Genomic DNA, 17,354 nt, shown 5'->3' with positions numbered 1-17,354 from the left:
CTGTCCGTGTTGACTTTTCTTCCTAACAGGTAGGCTCATGGTGCGGGACGTCGGGACTCAGGGTTGCTCACACAGAAGGTGGGGCCACGTTTGGAGAAGTCTTCAGCACATGGCGATGACCCCAGGCTATGGACTGACGTTCTCTAAAGCTTCAGACGAGCCCCTGGCCTCTCTGGACCTCAGCGCCTTAACCAGACAGGGCAGGGGTCGATGCATCCATTGATGTCACGTAGAAAATGGCACATGTGGAAAATGGTCACGCAGTGTTTGGAGGGCAGACTGGAGTGCTCAGGTCACCTGGCCTAGGGCATCAGCCACCGCTGACTGTGCCAGCGCTATGGGACATTTAGAGGGTACACCTGGGACAGCTCTAGGGGTTCCCTGGCCTTGGTGTTCTAAGGTGTTTGGTAGACAGGAAGCAGAGAAGTGGGCTGCAGGGAGAGAGGTTGCCGAGGCACCCGTGCCCTCCTCAGCTCCCTTCTCTAGCCGACTCCTGTCCTTGCCAAGAAGCACCAGAGGACTGAATTGGGCCTCCGTCTGTCCTGCAACCCGCTCTGCCCACCACCCCTGGCCCACTAGGGCTCTGGAGCCAGAGCTGCTGCAGGGCCCACTGCACACTGCCGGGAACAGCCCTCTCCTCCCCACGTGGAGCAGGGCCAAGCCACCAGCACCTCCCCGAGCCCAGGGTGTCGGCGCACTTGTGCTGTGAGGCCCCGAATGGGGCTGAGACCTGCCAAGTCACCTGTGAAGTTGGGGCGGCGTCAGGACATATGCTGAGTCCCACAGCCCCCAGTCCCTGGGCTTTTCGCACAGCTTGCCTGGTGCCGGGTCAGCAGAGGAGTCATTGCTCACTTTCTTCCCCAGCGTTCTTTTTGTGAGAGGCGGGTGTGACAGGGAGACATTTTAGAGGGGGCTGTGGAAGGTTTTTCACACGTGTAGCCAGCATACAATTATCAAAGGAGAGCAGAGGCGTGGAAAGTTCTAAACAAAGGCTGCAGCAGGAGTCACTCTGGCAGGCAGTAAACCTGCTTAGTCAGCCACCATGTGCATGTTCACTGCACCCAGCACCCCCAGGCCACACCACCTGGACCCCTGACCACGGAGGGCCTGGGCCCACTGTGCGCAGGTGGCCGTGAGTTGACTGACCGCGTGGCCTTCGCTTTTATTACGAGTCTGTGATTTAGAATGGGGGTGAGGGGGCTCACAGTTCATCTAACCCCTCATTTTACAAATGGGGAAACTGAGTTTGGTTGTCAGACCCAGAACCCAGGTCTCCTGCCTCCCAACGCTGGACTCCTGACTGGTAGATACTATCCCTATCCTGACGGTTAGATTCTTTGATTTGTTGGTAGATTTCAAGCCCATTGACGAACATTCTGGAGTTAATTTCCATCCCCAACCTGAACTTGAGTTTTTAGTGTGAGGAGACAAGAAGAGAGCTCTAAGTTAGAAGCTGGCAGAGAGGTGTGAGCCGGAGACCCAGCGGGGCCCCGCCGTCCCCCTCTGTACTGCACCAGAGGAGGTCAGGTCTGTTCTGGAGCCCCTTGACTTTCATTCCACGAGAGGTCTATTTCCTGCTTCTCTCAGGTCCGTGACCCCGGGTCCTCTCTCCATAGGCAGAAGAGAGGCTAGCGCCACACCTCAGAAGACCGGGAAGGGGCCCAGGAGCCCCCAGGCCTCCATGCAGGCGCTGCAGAGCGACATCACCCGGCGCCTGCTGAGCGAGCCCTGGCCCCTGAGTGAGGCGCAGGTGCAGGCGTCGGTGGTGAAGGTGTTGGCGGAGCTGCTGGAGCAGGAGAAGAAGAAGGCCGTGGGTGCGGCCAAGGAGGGCAGCCGGAAGGGCCGCCTGGGCAACAAGCGGAAGCTCTCCGAAGACCAGACAGCCGCCGGTGCCCCCAGGAGCAAGAAGAAGAAGCAGCTGGCGGCCGGGGATGGCGGGGAGCGTGTGGTGTCCCCAGAAAAGGCCCCCAGGACTTCTAAGGGGAAATCCAAGAGGGACAAAGCGAGTGGTGACATGAAGGAGAAGAAGGAGAAGGAGTCTCCCGGCTCCCAGGGGGCCAAGGAGAAGCCAGAAGGGGAGCCGGGGAAGGTGAAGGGTGAGGGGGGAGACCAAGGCAACCCAAAGAGCAAGAAGGAGAAGAAGAAAGCCGACAAGAGTAAGTGCCCAGTGCAGTCCCGGAGCGCGTTCCCCAGCCCCGCCGAGCGCTGTCGGTCACTTCCCGGGCAGGCAGCCCCCAGCCAGCACAGAGATGGGGCTGAGCATAGCTTGTCCATGGTGGGCAGGATGGGCAAAGCCAGAACCAGGTGCCGGAGCACAGGGGCCACCACTGCTGAGAAGGTGCTCACGGCTCCAGGGCGTGTGCCCACGGAGCCCCTAGCTCCCTCATAGCAGCCACCGCCACGCGCACTTGCAGCTCAGGCCCCTGCGATCCAGGCTCCTGGACAGCAGCCGCCCCTCAGCGCGCTCTGCACTGGTCTCCGCCTGCGGCAGGGCTGCCTTTAACCCTCACTCCGGCCCTGTATGATGGGTGATAACTCATTCCCATTACAGGTTGAAAGGGTCTTTTTAAAATAAATGTGTAGAAGTTTTACAGAGTGAGTTAAAGGAAAATGGTAATAGTCCAGATGGTCCATGGATGGAGCAGAAATCACGAGGCTGGCCCGAGGGCCAGGGCAGTTGGTCGCAAAGGCCTATGGACCTGTGCTTTGACGGCTCCCCACGGTGTGGGGCATCGGGAGGGGAGAGCTCCAGGGCCCCTGGAGACCCGCCCCCTGTGTCTCTCGACATTGACGCCAGCATTTAAGACTAGCACCTGTTGTTTAACAAGTTCACTTTCTTCCCTTAGAAAAAAAAGACAAGGAAAAAAAAGAAAAGAAGAAGAAAGCAAAAAAGGCCTCAACCAAAGACCCTGACTCACCATTGCAGAAGAAAAAGAAGAAAAAGGTAGCGTGAGTTCCTGAGGAGTCTCAGGCGCGAAAAGGGGGCCCAAACCCAGTCCCCAGGGTGAATGTGATCAGCCCCAGCCTCTGCATGTCAGGGTAGGGGTTCGTGTGGGCCAGACCTGGTCACTGTGCCCCTTCCATTCTCAGGGTCCAGAACGGGGGCTTGTGCGTTATGATACACTAGAGAAGAGCTAGGGGTGGGGCGTCACCCTGAGGGGCACGAGGTCTGTGCACATGGGCACCACGGAGTGGCCCTATCTTGCTTGTGAGATAGAAGGATATTCTTATGACAAGTGAAGAAAGCAGAGCCCCCCCAGGTGGGCAGGGAGGCCAGGTAGGCTGTTGCAGGTTTCCAGGTGAGAGGAAACGTTCCCTGGCATGTGTGTGCCCCAGCAGGCAGGGCATCTCCACCACAGAAACACACACAGTCTGCTTCATGCAGGTCAAGGGCTGATCCCCTGGCGAAGGGGCCCTCAGCACCTTCTACTCAGGCGCAGTTCTCACCGTGGCCAGCAGGGCTTCAGCTGTGGTCAGAAAAGCTGAGCATCTGCTGCTGCAAAGCCCTGAGCTCCTTCCTCCAGAGCACACGGGGGCCGCCATCCCTACCCTCGGGATCTCTGTATGCCCAAAATCTGTTCTGGGGGAGCCACGAATCCTCAGGAGACAACTGTCACATCCCCTCCTGGTGGGGGCAGCGTGGGTGGGGAGATGCTTCAGGTACAGGAGCCTCTCATACGTACTTCTCTCTTCACAGAAGAAGACGGCAGAGCAGACTGTCTGAGGGACGCCAGGCGGCAGGTGCACTTCCTGACCCGGGAACCCCTGCTGACCATCTGCTCCCCGGGAAGAGTGGGAGGGCAGGCCCAGCATTCACCGTGGTTCCGGGGAGCTAGACTGGGCTTCGTGGGTAGGCCCTGAAGGGAAGGGGGTTTGGTGAAAGAGGTTGCATTCCTTAGGGTCAGTGGGTGATGCCGGGAACCAGAGCTGTAGAATCAGAAGTGTCCGGGACAGGCCTGGCAGTGACCGACACTGAGTGTGCAGTGGGAGGTGGGCGCTGGTCTGGTGCCTCTGTACATGAGGATAAGGCTTGAGGTCGGGGACAGCTCAGTCTCTCCCTTGCCACTGCCAGTTCCTTTTCCTTATGATTTTGTAATTCGAGGGCATTTCCTCATGGGAAGGAAGATGATTTGCTCAAAACAAGCCATTCTGATGGCTCTGTGCTTCCCAGGTAGTGGTGAAGTGGTTAAGTGATCCGCCTGGCTGAGCCGGCCCCAGCCTGCTGTAAATGGGGGTAATATAGGCCTGGGCTGGTAGTGAGGATTCAGTGCAGTTAATTAAGCTCTAAAGCGCTCAGCCCAGTTCCTGGGACATGGTCAGCACTGACAAGTATCCACCGTGGTTAGTTAATGCCCCTCCCCTGCATAGGAGATGCCAGATTTTGAGTTTGTTCTCCTTGGTGGAGAAACAGGTCAGGAAGTCTGACGTTTCCTTCTCCCAAGGATTTCTTAGCCAAGTGGTGGCCAGCCCCGTGCCTCTTCCCTCTGCCCACCAAGGGTTGGAATTGAATTTTTAACTTCCCCTCCTTCCCCAGAAGATGATGGCCAGCTGCGGTGTCCGTGCTGGCCAAGCCAGTGAGCCCTGCAGAAAGGCTGGTCCCGGGAGGAGGAACCACGCCCAGCTCCCGTGACCTCCACTCACTGACCCTGGCCTGACTTCTGTGCCGACAAAGGATGCCTCGTATGGACATGTACAATACATATATATATTTTTTAAGTGACCTGCCCCTCCCTTCTCAGACCCAACATGCCCAGAGGTCTCGGGACTTGCCACCTCTGCCCTGCAGACCCAGTGAGGCTCAGCCTGCGACTCCTTCCATGCCCCTGGTCTCCAGCTATGCTGAGGCTTTGTCCTTTTTGTCAGTTTTCTCCCATTTTGTTTGTGTGTTTTTTGTAATAACTCAGAAAATAAAAGACGTGAAGGAAAGGTGCAAGTTCCCATTGCATCTGGGGCAAACGTTTTGCAATTGATTGATCCTTGGAAGGGAGAGTCTGGCTGACACTTGGCAGATGAACAAACCATCGCTCAGGATTTATTCTTGACCGTGTATCAAGGCTCTGTGATACTGTGGTGAGTGACACACTGTTTGCCAGAGAAGGAGACTCAGCAAAAGGCCCTGGTGTTGAATTGGGGTGGGGAAGGCTTCCTGGAGGAGGTGGCATCTAAGCTAAGGGGGAGCTCAGGCATGGTCATGGCTGGTTGCTGTGGTAGGTAGGTCAGGCAGATACCCAGAAGCAAGAAATGGAAGGGGGTCTTCCAAGTCACCTTTTGAAGTTAGGACAAGCTGCGGGCAGGCTCTCTTGAGGTACTTGGTGGAGAGTAGCTGGCAGGGACAGTAGGAGCAGGACGCCCAGTTAGGACTGAGTTGTCCACGTGTCTAGGTAACAGAGGTTCTGCGATGATGAAGGCAAGAAGTGGAGGAACCTGAAAGATGTGTCAGGGTGACGTCCGCAGGACTTTGTGATGGCCAGTGATGCAGAGGGCCACTTCCCTGAGCCCAGAGTAGTGTGGAGCACCCAAGGTCATGGAGTCCGCTCCAAGGCTTTTAGCCTTCTGCTAAAGGCAGCAAGAGGCCGTGCAGAAACAGAACACTGGGCTGGGGAGGTCTGGGCGAGCCAGGGTGGCATCCACATTTACCCTAACTTGGGGCTCCTGGGCCAGGCCCTCCCCCAGGGAGCCTCTCCCCCCTTAAGTGTGTTGATCTAGAACAGAGGCCGCAGAGCAGTGTCCTATTGGGCTTTTTTGACCCACAGCAAGTCTTCAGACTTAGAAATAGAGATTTCAGTGAACTTCCTCATTTGGGGCTCCTCTTGAAAAGTCCAGAAATCTGACCACAGGGGCCTCTGCTCCTCCTGGTAATGAGCAGCTGGGGCACTGCAGCGGCCGCCCCTTAACTAGGACATAGGCCCCCCACTTCCACAGCCGCCACTCCCTGGTGATCCCGACACAAGGGCCCATGTTGTTGCCATCTGTCACCACACTTGTACTGTTCTCAGTATAGAAAAGAAAATGGGGACGTGAGAAGCCGGACCCAGAGGAGCTTGTGCTTAAAGAACTGTGGGCAAGAGCCTGTTTCTTCTTGGAAGTAGGGAATGTATCTTGTGTGTGGAACATGGAGACCAAGCGTGTCCGCGTCCAAAGACTGCAGCCCCGCTCCCCACGGCCCGGCCCCGCTCCCCACGGCCCGGCCCCGCCCCACAGGCATCTGTATTTGGGCTCTCCAGGCTGTGTCCTCCCACCAAACCACAGGATGCAAGGTCTGCAGTTCACCCCCTTCGGGGAAACGAACCGGACCCAACAGAGCAGTCAGGAACTGGGAGTGTTCTACTCACTACCTTTTATTCTCACAGGCGCCGTGGCCCTGAGGGCCGATGACAAGCTTGGCTGCGCAGACGGAACTGGGGGTTGGTAGAAAGGAGGGGCTGCGGGTGGAGAGGCTGGTTCTTCCTGGGTAGGTGATGCTGGGGAGAGGGAAAGGGCAGCTCCTCCCCCCGTTAAATGGGCTGGAAGGCCGAGGCCAATGGGGGAGGGGACAGCAGAGGTGTCCGTCCTGGGGCTTGGGTCAGTGCCATCCCTTCTCCCTACACCTGCCCACCTCTTCCATGGGCCTAGATCTTGGAGCACCATGTGGTGTCAGAAGTGGGGGTCAGCCTGGTTCATGGTCCATCTCCCCGGGCCTTATGTCCCTGCTAGTGGATGGGGTTTTGAGCAGCAGGGCCCTTCTGCATTGTTAATCTGTGCCGTTCTGATGATTTGATGTGTCCAAGGATGATGGAGAGCCAGGCGCCAGAGTCTCATAGAATGAGGTGCAGGGTAGGAGACGGCAAGGGGAGGGGTGTGTAAAGGAGGGAGAGGGGCTAGGGTAGGGGGCCAGGGAAGCTGTGGCCATGCAGGGCTGGCTGAGTGCTGGCGTCTGCGTCTGCTGTGCTCACAGGATGACTGCGGAGAGAGACACAGCAGGTTAGGGTTGGAGTCACCTGTTGCTGCCCCTTCCCAGCATCCTGTGGCCTCAGAGCAGTCGAGGACTCTACCCTCCACTGCCTCCCGCTTGGGTACAAGTACTGACCGTCATAGCCCCTGAAACCCCCAACCCTGGTCCTCATCTGTGAAATGGATGTTGGAGAATGGCCCAGGGTCATCTACCCACGAGGGAGTAGGCCCCTCGGGGGCTAAGCTGCTAGGGACCAGATCCCCTGCAGGGGCCCTTACCCTGACCGAGATCCTGCTTGGACATGCCCAGCCCAGACGACAGATCCTCCATTTCCAGTGGGTCTGCAAAGGAGCACAGTGTCCACGTGTTAGCTGCAGCCCAGACTACCGCACCCGCTGACAAGGGGCCTGGGTGGGCTAGTTCTGCCCAACCTCGCCACGAGCCTGGTGCTTGGTAGAGCAGACATGAGTGGAAGGATGCTTGTTGGATGGCTGCAAGCGGCAATGAAGTGCGGCCGGGCAGTTAAGTGAGCAAGGCCAAGGAGGGGGTGATGCAATCAGATGGGTGGATCTGGAGACGCCTGGATGCATGCGTGGATGGGTAAAGTGGAAGGACTGAAGGATAAATGAGTAAGTAGATGAGTGTGGGCAAAGGAGAGAAATAATAAATGCACAAACAGATAAGGAATGCACAGGTGGGTGGATGCATGGCTGAGTGGCTGCCCCCCAGGAGTTGTCACCTCGAGTGTCCTGGCCCCAGGTGCGCCAGGAGAGACCTCCTGCCCCTCAGCCTTCCTGGTCCTTCCTGCTCCTGGCACAGCGGCCACTGCTTACCGCTGCAGTTATGGTGCCCACGGCTCCTGGTGTGGGGGACCTCGGTGCCGTTGGGGAAGACGCACCAGCAGTAGCCGATGCTCCCATAGCATTGGAGCGGCATATAGTTGCCATTCTCGTCGCACTTAGGCCTGAACATGCCCGGGTGGATGTCAGGGATGCGGCTGACCTCTTTCTGGCACTTGGTCAGTACTGAAGCGACAGGCACGGTGAACACAGTGAGTGAGCAAGCTCTGGGCCAGGGTCTCAGCAGAACCAGAGATCCACATACCACTGCTGTGGGCCTAATGCCTTCTGTCCAAATGGCTGTACTTGCTCTACCCATTGCACAGATGGAGAAACTGAGGCCTGAACCAACAAGGTCCAGGATCAAAGAGGAAGTGAATGGCTGTGTGGCTAATTCATCCCAGAACATGATTTCTTCAAACACTCAATGCCTATTAAAGTTTAGAATTGCACCTGTGATTCTGACTTCTAGAGAAAAGCAATGGACACCTTGGTAAGTCTGAGCTTGCATTACTGGGGGTATCCAAGTAGAAGTGGGGGTTACTATGTGATGGGGATGTTATAGAGGGGATTCAGACATTAGCTGGGAGTTGGTCGAGATCGCATCCAGTGTGCCCTCTATGACTCTGTGATGGAGAATCTGAGGCCCAGAGAGGGGTGGACCGTTGATCTTCCACTTCTGAAACTGAAGCCCAGAGGGAAGAGACTTGCCCAAAGTCCCACAACAAATTAGCACCAGGATGAGAACACAGGACCCATAAAGGTTTTAGGGCTGAAAACCCTGGTATACATTGTCCATGGGATGGAAAAACCCCAAGGCCCTCTTATCTAGTACCTGCTGGCTGTGTGACCTGGGAGAGGTCCCTTTGAAGGGCGAGAATCATGAGCCCAGCCCTCTCATGGGAACCTGCAGGGTGCAGTGCTGGGTGGGGAAGGTCATTGCCATGACTCCTGGGATGTTTTGGGTGGTTGTTGCTCCAGGCCCCCTTGTGCAGTACCATCCGCCACAACGAGGGTCACCTCCTGAAGGGAGGACTCGGTACCCCAGACAGGATGGGGGCTGGGGGCAGCCAAGCCCAGAAGAGCAGGCAGGAGAGACAGGAGTGAGAGCTGAGAGGCTGGGAGAGTCCTGTGCATGGATCAGGGAGTGCCTAAGGCTCTACCCCTGAGGGAGCTCCCAGAAACCCTGCCTCCCCAAGGCTCCCATTCCCTCTACCTTTTGGTGGAACTTCAAAAGGCTTCTCCTCCAGCGAGATCTTGCTCATTTCAAACAAAAGCCACTGATGCATCCAGCTCTCAAAGAGCTAATGGGGATAAAGGCAGAGAGTCAGGCTCAGTAGCCCTCTCCAACCCAGCCTGACTCTGTCCCTGGGGACAGAGACATGGAGGGCCAGCGGGAGCCTGCTTCCTCCTTAGAGACCCCACAGGGCTTGGTCACTCTTCCATGGCTGTGGTTTTCTGGGTGCTGGTAAGCCGCCTCCAGCTTCCTGAGAATGGCTTCCCTGCTCACCCCGCCTCTTCCCAGGGCTGCTCTAGATGTCAGGAGAGGGAGGGTACCAGGGCAGGGGAAGCTGCTGACCTTCCAGTTCATGCCATCCATGGTGTCCTTAAGGTGTTTCAGGTTTTCTGGGAAGCTCCCCTTCAGCTGCGGGTACACCTTCAGGGGGTCAGACTTCTGCAGGGTAGCAAGGCAGGAAGGAAGGTTAAAAAGCTTCCTGGCAGGCAAGGTTTAATGTGCAGCCCATGTTCCCCTGGTCTTCCGTTCTGAGGGCTGGACCCCAGACCTCAGCATGTTGGAGCTAGTGGGGAGGGGAAGTGGTCTGGGTAATACGGCTACACAGCTACAAGACCCCAGGGCTAGGAGTTGGGAGACCCAGTTCCAGGCCCAGTTCTACCAATAACCCTCAGTCTTCTACTCCTTGCAGGCTCCTGTTCATCTTTCAGGTCTCACCTCCTTCAGGAGGACTTCCTTGACCTCATCCCAACCGCCCAGCTAGGTTGGGTTCTCGGCCTCTTTCCTCACAAAGCCCCCTGCACACCCCTCATCACCTGGTCACCTGTCTCTCTCCCATGCTAGCCTGAGGTCTCCGTGGGACTAGGAGCTGGATCTGATTGCTCCCGATTGTGGGTCCAGAGCCTTGCACAGTGCCTGGCACTGAGTAGACATGCAGCAAAAATTGGGGAAGGAAAAAACAGGCATCTTCAGCAAGTCACTTCCAGACTTTGGGCTTTGGTTTCTCCATCCCAAACACAAAACGGGGAGTGGCGGGTCTGGACTTCATATAACGTTTAAGGGCCACACTTGTCTTCCTTCACTAATCTGGTGATCCCATATTGGATGTCTGCTGTGAGCCAGGCATGGCGCAGGTCTTGAAGCATAGCCTCATTGGGGGCTTATGGGGATGGGGCAGGAGCTCAGGGATGCCTGGCCAGGTTCCACTCACCAGGAGCAGCCGCATCACATGGTCCTGCGTCATGTTGCCATACTTGGTGGCGTTCTGCATGGGCTGTGGAAGGAAGGAATAGGGTGTTTCCCAGCACTGGCCCATGGAGGAGGGGCCCTAGAGCAGAGCCAGCAGCTGGGGTCTGGGTGAGAGTGTGGATTCCCAGATATTCAACAGGCCCACCTCTGCCACCTCCAAATGTGAGGGCTCGGGCAAGTCACTACCTTCCTGCCTCAATATCCTATTCGTCAACTCTGCATAAGCTTTCCTGCCCAAGGCTTTGTGGACGGGAGATCGTTTAGTGAACAGAAACGTTATCCATATATGATATCAAGGGATCTGAGAATAGGAGGGACTGTGAGATGCTTGGGAAATGAGAAGTATTTCGTAAGGTGTGGAGGACTGAGCCCTCTTCCCAGGGAGGGCCCCAAGAGGCTCCTTCCTCCCCCACCTCTGGAGTTCCTCCTCCTCCCCCAGCAGTCAGGACCCCCTCTCCAGCTCTACTTTTCCCGGGCCAGCTGTCCTCCCCTGTCCCTTGGCACCTGCCCTCCATCCAGGCTAGGTAATGCTTCCCTCTTCCGCCGCCCTGGGGCTGGCCTTACCTCCGGGCCTTCCATGGGCAGGTCCTGCAACAGCATCGGGGCGCTGAGCCGCATCTTGGTCAGAGGCTTGGCGGCTGTGGGGCAGAAGGTACAGCATGAGCGTGGCCCCAGGGAAGAGGGCACTCAGCTCCGGGGACCGAGATCTCAGACCCAGATGAGGGGCTGGAATTCCAGACCAGAGAGAAGGGACAGCGGGCGCAGCTGGGTACAGGAATGAGGGGTCTTCTGAGGTGAGAGACGGGGGGGTGAGGGCTGTGGGGATGGGGGGGGGAGGGCTGTGGGGATAGAGGTGGGGCACGCACACTTGGGAAGCTTCATGCGCAGGTTCTCCAGCTGCAGGTTCTGCGAGGTGACTGTCAGCTTGTCCAGGCGGCCCTGCTGCTGGTACAGGAAGTAGGCGGTGGTGGCCTGGCCAGCCAGGAGCAAAGCCACCAGGATGGAAAAGCCTGTGTACAGGGCTCCACGGCTGCACTTGCTGTTGGGGGCAGGGAAGATAGGTCAGAAGAGGGTCCGCGGAGGTGGCTGCCCCGAGGACTAGCAGGGAGTGGGGAGTGTGCCCCCATTTCCAGCCCTCGGCCCTCAGCTACCCCTAACAAACACACACTTTAAACACAAACAGGTGCCTATGAACCTACAGCTTGAAGACGTTCCCCTGACCCCCTACCTCCAACCAGTGCTGCCCCTATAGCCCTCCCAGGTGGAAATCCTGGAGCTGCCCCTGGGCCTAGGCTGCGTGGGGAAGAAGCGGTGACAAGTGCTTGTCTTCTCCAGACCTTGGTCCCACCTGTGCAATGATGGGTCGAGGTGGAGGGTCTCCCCAGGTTCCCTCTACCAGAGGATCTCCTGAGGATCAGGGCTGCCCTCCAGGCAGCCCCCACTATGCACCCAACCCCTGTAGTGAAATCAGAGATGAAGGAAGGAAGTAGGGCCTGGACAGCAGAGCATGCAGCCCACCTGAAAAAGAGAAGTGAGGCCTTGCCATTTTTAGGAGTGGGTTGGGTGCATCAGACAATGTCTGGCTGGAGCAGGGCCAGCGACCACCCCCTGTGGGAATACATCCTCTGCCCAAGACACTCCCTGTGCCTCTGAGCACATCTCTGCCATTCTCTGGGCCTGTTTCATGGGTACCTCTCACATTAGCAGTTCTAGAATTTGGTGGTCATCATCTGAAGTAAGACCTGTCTGTGACCACAGAAGTATTATGAATGGTAATATCTACCGGGGATGGGGGTTAGGAAGCAGGGTGGGGCGTATCTCAGCAGGATTTTGGTGCCTGAGCCTGTATGACCTGGGAGAACGTCTCACGCTCTCTGGACCGGCTGGCTGCACAGGGAGGGGTGGCCGGACCTCGGCCAGCCCTTGGAGCTATTGGCCTTGGATACACTTTTGAGGGCACATGTAAATATTACGTGCCGGGGAAGTAAGGATCCCACCCCAGGACCCTGAGAGTTCCTGACCAGTTTGTTTTCTCCCACCTACCCCAGGGGTAGAACTACTAGGACCCCACTGGAAATTGAGGACGAGACTGCACCCTGCTTACTCCAGCAATCAGCAAGGATAGTTTAGGAACCTCCAGGAACACCCTGCTGCCTAGTAACTCATGACATCACAGACATGGCTCATTCTCACTGGCTCTCTGCTTGTCAGTCCTCTGTGATTTCTGGGCCAAGGCCCAGCCCAAGGGATTATTATTCTGAAAGGAGAAAGTAAAAAGCCTGTGTGGAGAAAAGGAGAAAAATCGACAGGAGGGGAAAACAAATCCTACTCATTGGCCTTCCCAAGGAACAGGGGTGGCCTGGCCTCTGAAGTGGTGAAAAGTCCACCCAAGTCTGGGTCTTGCCTGAGTTCAAGCTCTACAGTCTCACCGCTTCAGCAGCCCCACACCCAGTCTAGCCCCAGCTCTGCCTCCCGCCATCCCCTCTCTGAACCTCAGTTTCTCATAAGGCCTGAGACTCTAGAGAGTCATAATGAAGACGAGACCATGTAACCTGGATTGGAATCCTGGTTCTGCCACTCCCTTAGCTCGGGGACCAGGGGCAAGTCACCACCTAACCTCTCTGAGTGAGTAACTTGAGGTAAGAACATCTACTCTACTCAAAGGTTGTTATATAAAACAAGAGCGGGGGTAAAACTCTCGACTCCATACCCAGCGTGTGGTTAGCACCCCATAGGTAACACTGAGCACGAATCTCAAAGGAGTTAACAGTTAACTTGAGCATCTAGATGCCTTCCTATCTATGCATCTTGATTGCCTGTCTCCTGCTTCTAGACAAAGGCCAATTCTTGTCACCCCTCTCTTTTTTTTGTTTTTTTTTTTTTGCGGTACACGGGCCTCTCACTGTTGTGGCCTCTCCTGCTGCGGAGCACAGGCTCCGGACGTGCAGGCTCAGCGGCCATGGCTCACAGGCCCAGCCGCTCCGCGGCATGTGGGATCTTACCGGACCGGGGCACGTCCCCTGCGTCGGCAGGCGGACTCTCAACCACTGCGCCACCAGGGAAGCCCTTGTCACCCCTCTCTTCACTTCCTCCTTTCTACTGCCTCTTTCTTGACTAGTAATAATAATTGGCCAAAGTTGGGAGCCAACCAGAACTAGCCAACCAGAACTGGTTCTAGCCAACCAGAACTACAAATGTTGCCAGGCAGAAGTGTTCACAAAAGGGTCCAAAACAGGCCAGGACAGTTTTTAGAAGCAGTAATTGAACTAAAAGGAAAATTAGACAAGGATTTGACGAGGGGGCACCCTTTCTGCTCACTGAGCCCATGCTGGGTCTGCAACTCACTGGGAGGCCTGAGCTCAGAGGGGGACCCATCTTCCCTCCCTACAAATCGTGCCTCTAGAAGGAGGTCAGATGGTAGAATAAACTCAAACTTTGATATCAGACTAGTCCTGGGGTTCAAATTCTGGCTCCAGTATTCAGTAGCTGCAATAACTTAAGTAAGTCACTTACTGATATGTCTCAACTTTCTCTTATGTAAAGATGGGAATAATAAAAGTACCCAACTTGGGCTGCCCTGGTGGCACAGTGGTTGAGAGTCCGCCTGCCGATGCAGGGGACACGGGTTCGTGCCCCAGTCCGGGAAGATTCCACATGTGCCGCGGAGCGGCTGGGCCCGTGAGCCATGGCTGCTGAGCCTGCGCGTCCGGAGCCTGTGCTCCGCAACGGGAGAGGCCACAACAGTGAGAGGCCCGTGTACCGCAAAAAAAAAAAAAAAAGGTACCCAACTGATAGGGTTTCTAAGAGAATTACGATTGAGTTTAGCATTTAGTTATATGTCTGGCACAAAATTAATCATAGTAATGACTAACAGTGACTGAAGATTGGTGACAGGTATACAGTGAATAGGAACTATTATCATAACTCTTGTCGTAGTTATTATTACTACTACTGAGACCCAGAGAGAGACACTGATTTATCCAAGTCACACATGACAGTAGCAGAACCTGGACCAGAATCCAGCCCTCGTAAGAGTCGGCCCTCCTAGCCATGGGATTCCCCAGGATTTTCACAGGCTGTGAAAATGGTCTCTAAAGGTCTCTAGTTAGTTACCTGTCCCACAGTATGCAGTTCCTCATGACACCTCTGAGAGTCTCTCCCAAACCCATTTCTGCCTGGCAACAGCTGACATCACAACTGTAGGTCCCTGTCATTTGCGAATTATTTGGGGGAGCAGGGGCATTAGGGTAGCTGCATTCTAACCACGCCTTTTCTTTTCAGGGGAACAGATGGATGAGGCCATCTTGGAGTTGGGAAGGGGTCCTCTGGATGGCTGTGCTGGCCCCTTGCTGCAAGGGAGAGGGGAACAGGCAGGGTACCACCCACATCAACCCACAGTCCCTTCTAGAAATTTAGCCAGAGACCCCCTCACCCTTTTTTGATCCCCCTCCAACATCTCTCATTCCCTCCTGTGATGGCAAAGGAGGTCTCCATCTACTCTACAGACACCTGCAACGATAATTCCCTTGATATAAACACATATAGCAATTTGTGGTAACTAGGAGGAAACTCCTCTGTGATGAGCTGCTTCTACCAATCTCTTTTAGAAAGTCTGCTCCATCTAGGATCCATACTATTTTCAAAATCTGGTCCAAAATTTCTAACCTAGGCCTCATGGCCCAGCTTCAGGGGACTCTGTGAAGCTGCTGATATTGTGTGAAGCTCTAGGGAAGGAGTCCAGAGCTCTCTTGATTTTCAGAAGTGCATGATGCATAGAAAGTTAAAACCCCTGTCCTAGAGGAGCTCCCTCACTTTACAGGAGGGAGAACTGAAGCCCAGAGCGGGCTAGAGACTTGCTCAAAATCACCCAGTTAGCACTGGGGTCAGAGCCCAAGTCCATGCCTCCTCTGACTCCCGGTCCACTGCTCCTCCTGTAGCACCTGCGCACTCTGTGCGGCCCAAGGTCTGTGTGCGCTCTCCTGCCGTTCACACATACCTCTCCTGGGCTCCGGGGCGCTGGCCCAGCATGGGCACCTGCTCATGGTTGGAGATGAGGTCGCGTTGGTCTTCCATGGTTCCGGCCTCTGGTCTTCCCCACTCCTGCTGCTGCTGCTGCCTCCTGCCTGTCTAGGACGCTGAGCCCCTGGCTCACCTCTTGAAGTTGGGGCTGAGAAGGAATCTGATTCGTCCACAGGAGGGCACTCCGCCCACCTAGTAGAAGTGGAAGTGAAAGCCACAAAGCTGGAAATACCCGCCACTTGAGCAAAGCTTCCTTTAAGGGGGCAGGATGAGTCGGGGGAGGTCCCCCAGGCAGGTGGAAAGGCCAGCATGCTTCCACTGGCTGCCCAGGGCCCTCATCACTTGTTTCTGGGCAGACCTGTGGATTCATAAGGCTCTTTGGATGTTTTGAGAAACAGGCAAATGTTCACTCCCTAGACAGGAAATCACTTTGAAGCAAAAAATACCCAAAATGCTTTGTTTGTCTCCCCTCTCACCTATAGATGAGTGGGTGCAGAAAGGGGCTGTGCCCCCTTTGTGAACTTAGACAAGTTCCTCTCCTTCTCTCAGTCCTCAGTTATGTCATCTCAAAATGGAGGAGGAAAGTTGGATTCACTGTTCCCTCTGCTTTCTTCTAACTCAAGCATTTTATGAACCTGAGTCCATGGTTCTAAGGCTCTGGTACTAATATTTGCCACCACTTACCAAGCCCTCCTTTGTGCCAGGCACTGTGCTAATCGTTTTGCTTGCTTTGTTTCATTTAATCTTTACAGTAACCCTTTGAGGGCTGTTTTATTTTATTATCTCCATTTACAGATAGGCACACTGAGGCTTTTGAGAGGCTACATGTTTGCCCAGGATCGTGCATCCAGGAATTGCAGCCCATGATTTTAACCATTCTACCCTTCTCCCTCCTGATGCTCAAATTGTGTCGTTCAAATTCGTGAAAGCAGGTACCTCTACAGGGAGGGAATGAGGAGGGACTGGGAAAGGGTACCCAGGGGAGGTTTAACTGTGTTGGCATGGTTTTATTTCTGACTATCTGTGGCTTGTAGACCTTATTTTTTTTTTATTAATCTTTATGTCTTTTGTGTGTGTGTTTAAATTTTCATTAATAAATGAACAAATTTATGGTATAAGTACATGAAAAGATGTTCCACATCATTAGTCGTTAGGAGGCAAATCAAGGCCACAGTGAAGTACCACTTCACATCCACCACAATGGCTATAATCAAAAAGACAGATAACAAGTGTTGACAAGGATGTGAAGGAATTGGAACTCATATATTGCTGGCAAGAATGTAAACTGGTGCAGCTACTTTGGAAAACAATTGGGCGATTTCCCAAAAAGTTAAATAGAGTTACATATGACCCAGTAATTCCATTCCTAGATATCTACTCAAGAGAAATGAAAACACGTATCCACACAAAAACTTCATAGTGGATACACAAATGTTCATAGCACCATTATTCATAATAGCCTCAAAGTGAAAACGACCCAAATATACACCAACTGATGAATGAGTAAACAAAATGTGATTTATCCGTACAGTGGGATATTATTTAGCCATAAAGAAGAATTAATATCACAATAAAACTGTTATTTTTTAAAAAAGGAATGAAGTACTAATTCATGGCACAAAATGAACTTTGAAAACATCATGCTGGGCTTCCCTGGTGGTGCAGTGGTTAAGAATCCGCCTGCCAATGCAGGGGACACGGGTTTGAGCCCTGGTCCAGGAAGATCCCATATGCCATGGTGAAACTAAGCCCATGCACCGCAACTACCGAGCCTGCGCTCTAGAGCCCGTGAGCCACAACTACTGAAGCCTGCGTGGCACAACTACTGAAGCCCGCGTGCCTAGAGCCCATGCTCTGCAACAGGAGAAGCCACTGCAGTGAGAAGCCCATGCGCCGCAACTAGAGAAGGCCTGCATGCAGCAACAAAGACCCAATGCAGCCAAATATAATAAATTTATTTTTTTAAAAAAAGAAAAGAAAACATCATGCTAAATGAAATAAGCCAGACACAAAAGGCCACATATTGTATGATTCCATCTATTTGAAATGTCTGGACTAGGCAAGCCATAGAAACAGAAAGTAG

General features: G+C 54.5%; 2 protein-coding genes across 17 annotated transcripts in view; one reads left to right on the top strand and one right to left on the bottom strand.

Annotated features, from left to right (window-relative positions):
• TCOF1 (treacle ribosome biogenesis factor 1) overlaps nt 1–4,956 on the top strand; it is a 39,251-nt gene extending 34,295 nt beyond the window's left edge. For 10 of the 15 annotated variants that reach the window (XM_027081554.1, XM_027081553.1, XM_027081552.1 and 7 more), the window contains 4 exons: nt 1,617–2,156; nt 2,847–2,944; nt 3,698–3,741; nt 4,535–4,956. In XM_027081554.1, the coding sequence (XP_026937355.1) occupies nt 1,617–2,156; nt 2,847–2,944; nt 3,698–3,724 (665 nt within the window). In that variant the 3' untranslated portion in view covers nt 3,725–3,741; nt 4,535–4,956. Of the gene's footprint in view, nt 1–29; nt 1,098–1,616; nt 2,161–2,846; nt 2,948–3,697; nt 3,742–4,534 lie in introns of those variants that run through there. The other 5 variants (XR_003427719.1, XR_003427718.1, XM_027081544.1 and 2 more) reach the window with 5 other exon arrangements.
• Nucleotides 4,957–6,320: 1,364 nt separating this feature from the next.
• On the bottom strand, nt 6,321–15,574 carry CD74 (CD74 molecule). Of its 2 annotated transcripts, XM_027081569.1 has the most exons (9): nt 15,249–15,441; nt 11,119–11,291; nt 10,817–10,890; nt 10,215–10,277; nt 9,350–9,445; nt 8,987–9,074; nt 7,765–7,956; nt 7,210–7,272; nt 6,321–6,939 (listed from the first exon to the last, which is right to left on the bottom strand). In XM_027081569.1, the coding sequence occupies exons 1-9, from the start codon at nt 15,323–15,325 to the stop codon at nt 6,929–6,931; spliced, it is 837 nt and encodes a 278-aa protein (XP_026937370.1). In that variant the 5' UTR covers nt 15,326–15,441; the 3' UTR covers nt 6,321–6,928. The 2 variants fall into 2 exon arrangements, with proteins under 2 accessions (XP_026937370.1, XP_026937371.1); XM_027081570.1 differs by lacking the exon at nt 7,765–7,956 and having other exon boundaries at nt 15,249–15,574.
• Between the last annotated feature and the right edge of the window lie 1,780 nt (nt 15,575–17,354).

The sequence above is a fragment of the Aethalodelphis obliquidens genome, unplaced genomic scaffold (assembly GCF_003676395.1).
Source record: "Aethalodelphis obliquidens isolate GAN/ISIS:26980383/991018 unplaced genomic scaffold, ASM367639v1 scaffold45, whole genome shotgun sequence".
In the NCBI taxonomy this organism is placed as follows: domain Eukaryota; kingdom Metazoa; phylum Chordata; class Mammalia; order Artiodactyla; family Delphinidae; genus Aethalodelphis; species Aethalodelphis obliquidens.
The sequence above is the reverse complement of the archived record's forward strand: the minus strand, read 5'-3'. Positions and strand labels throughout refer to the sequence as shown.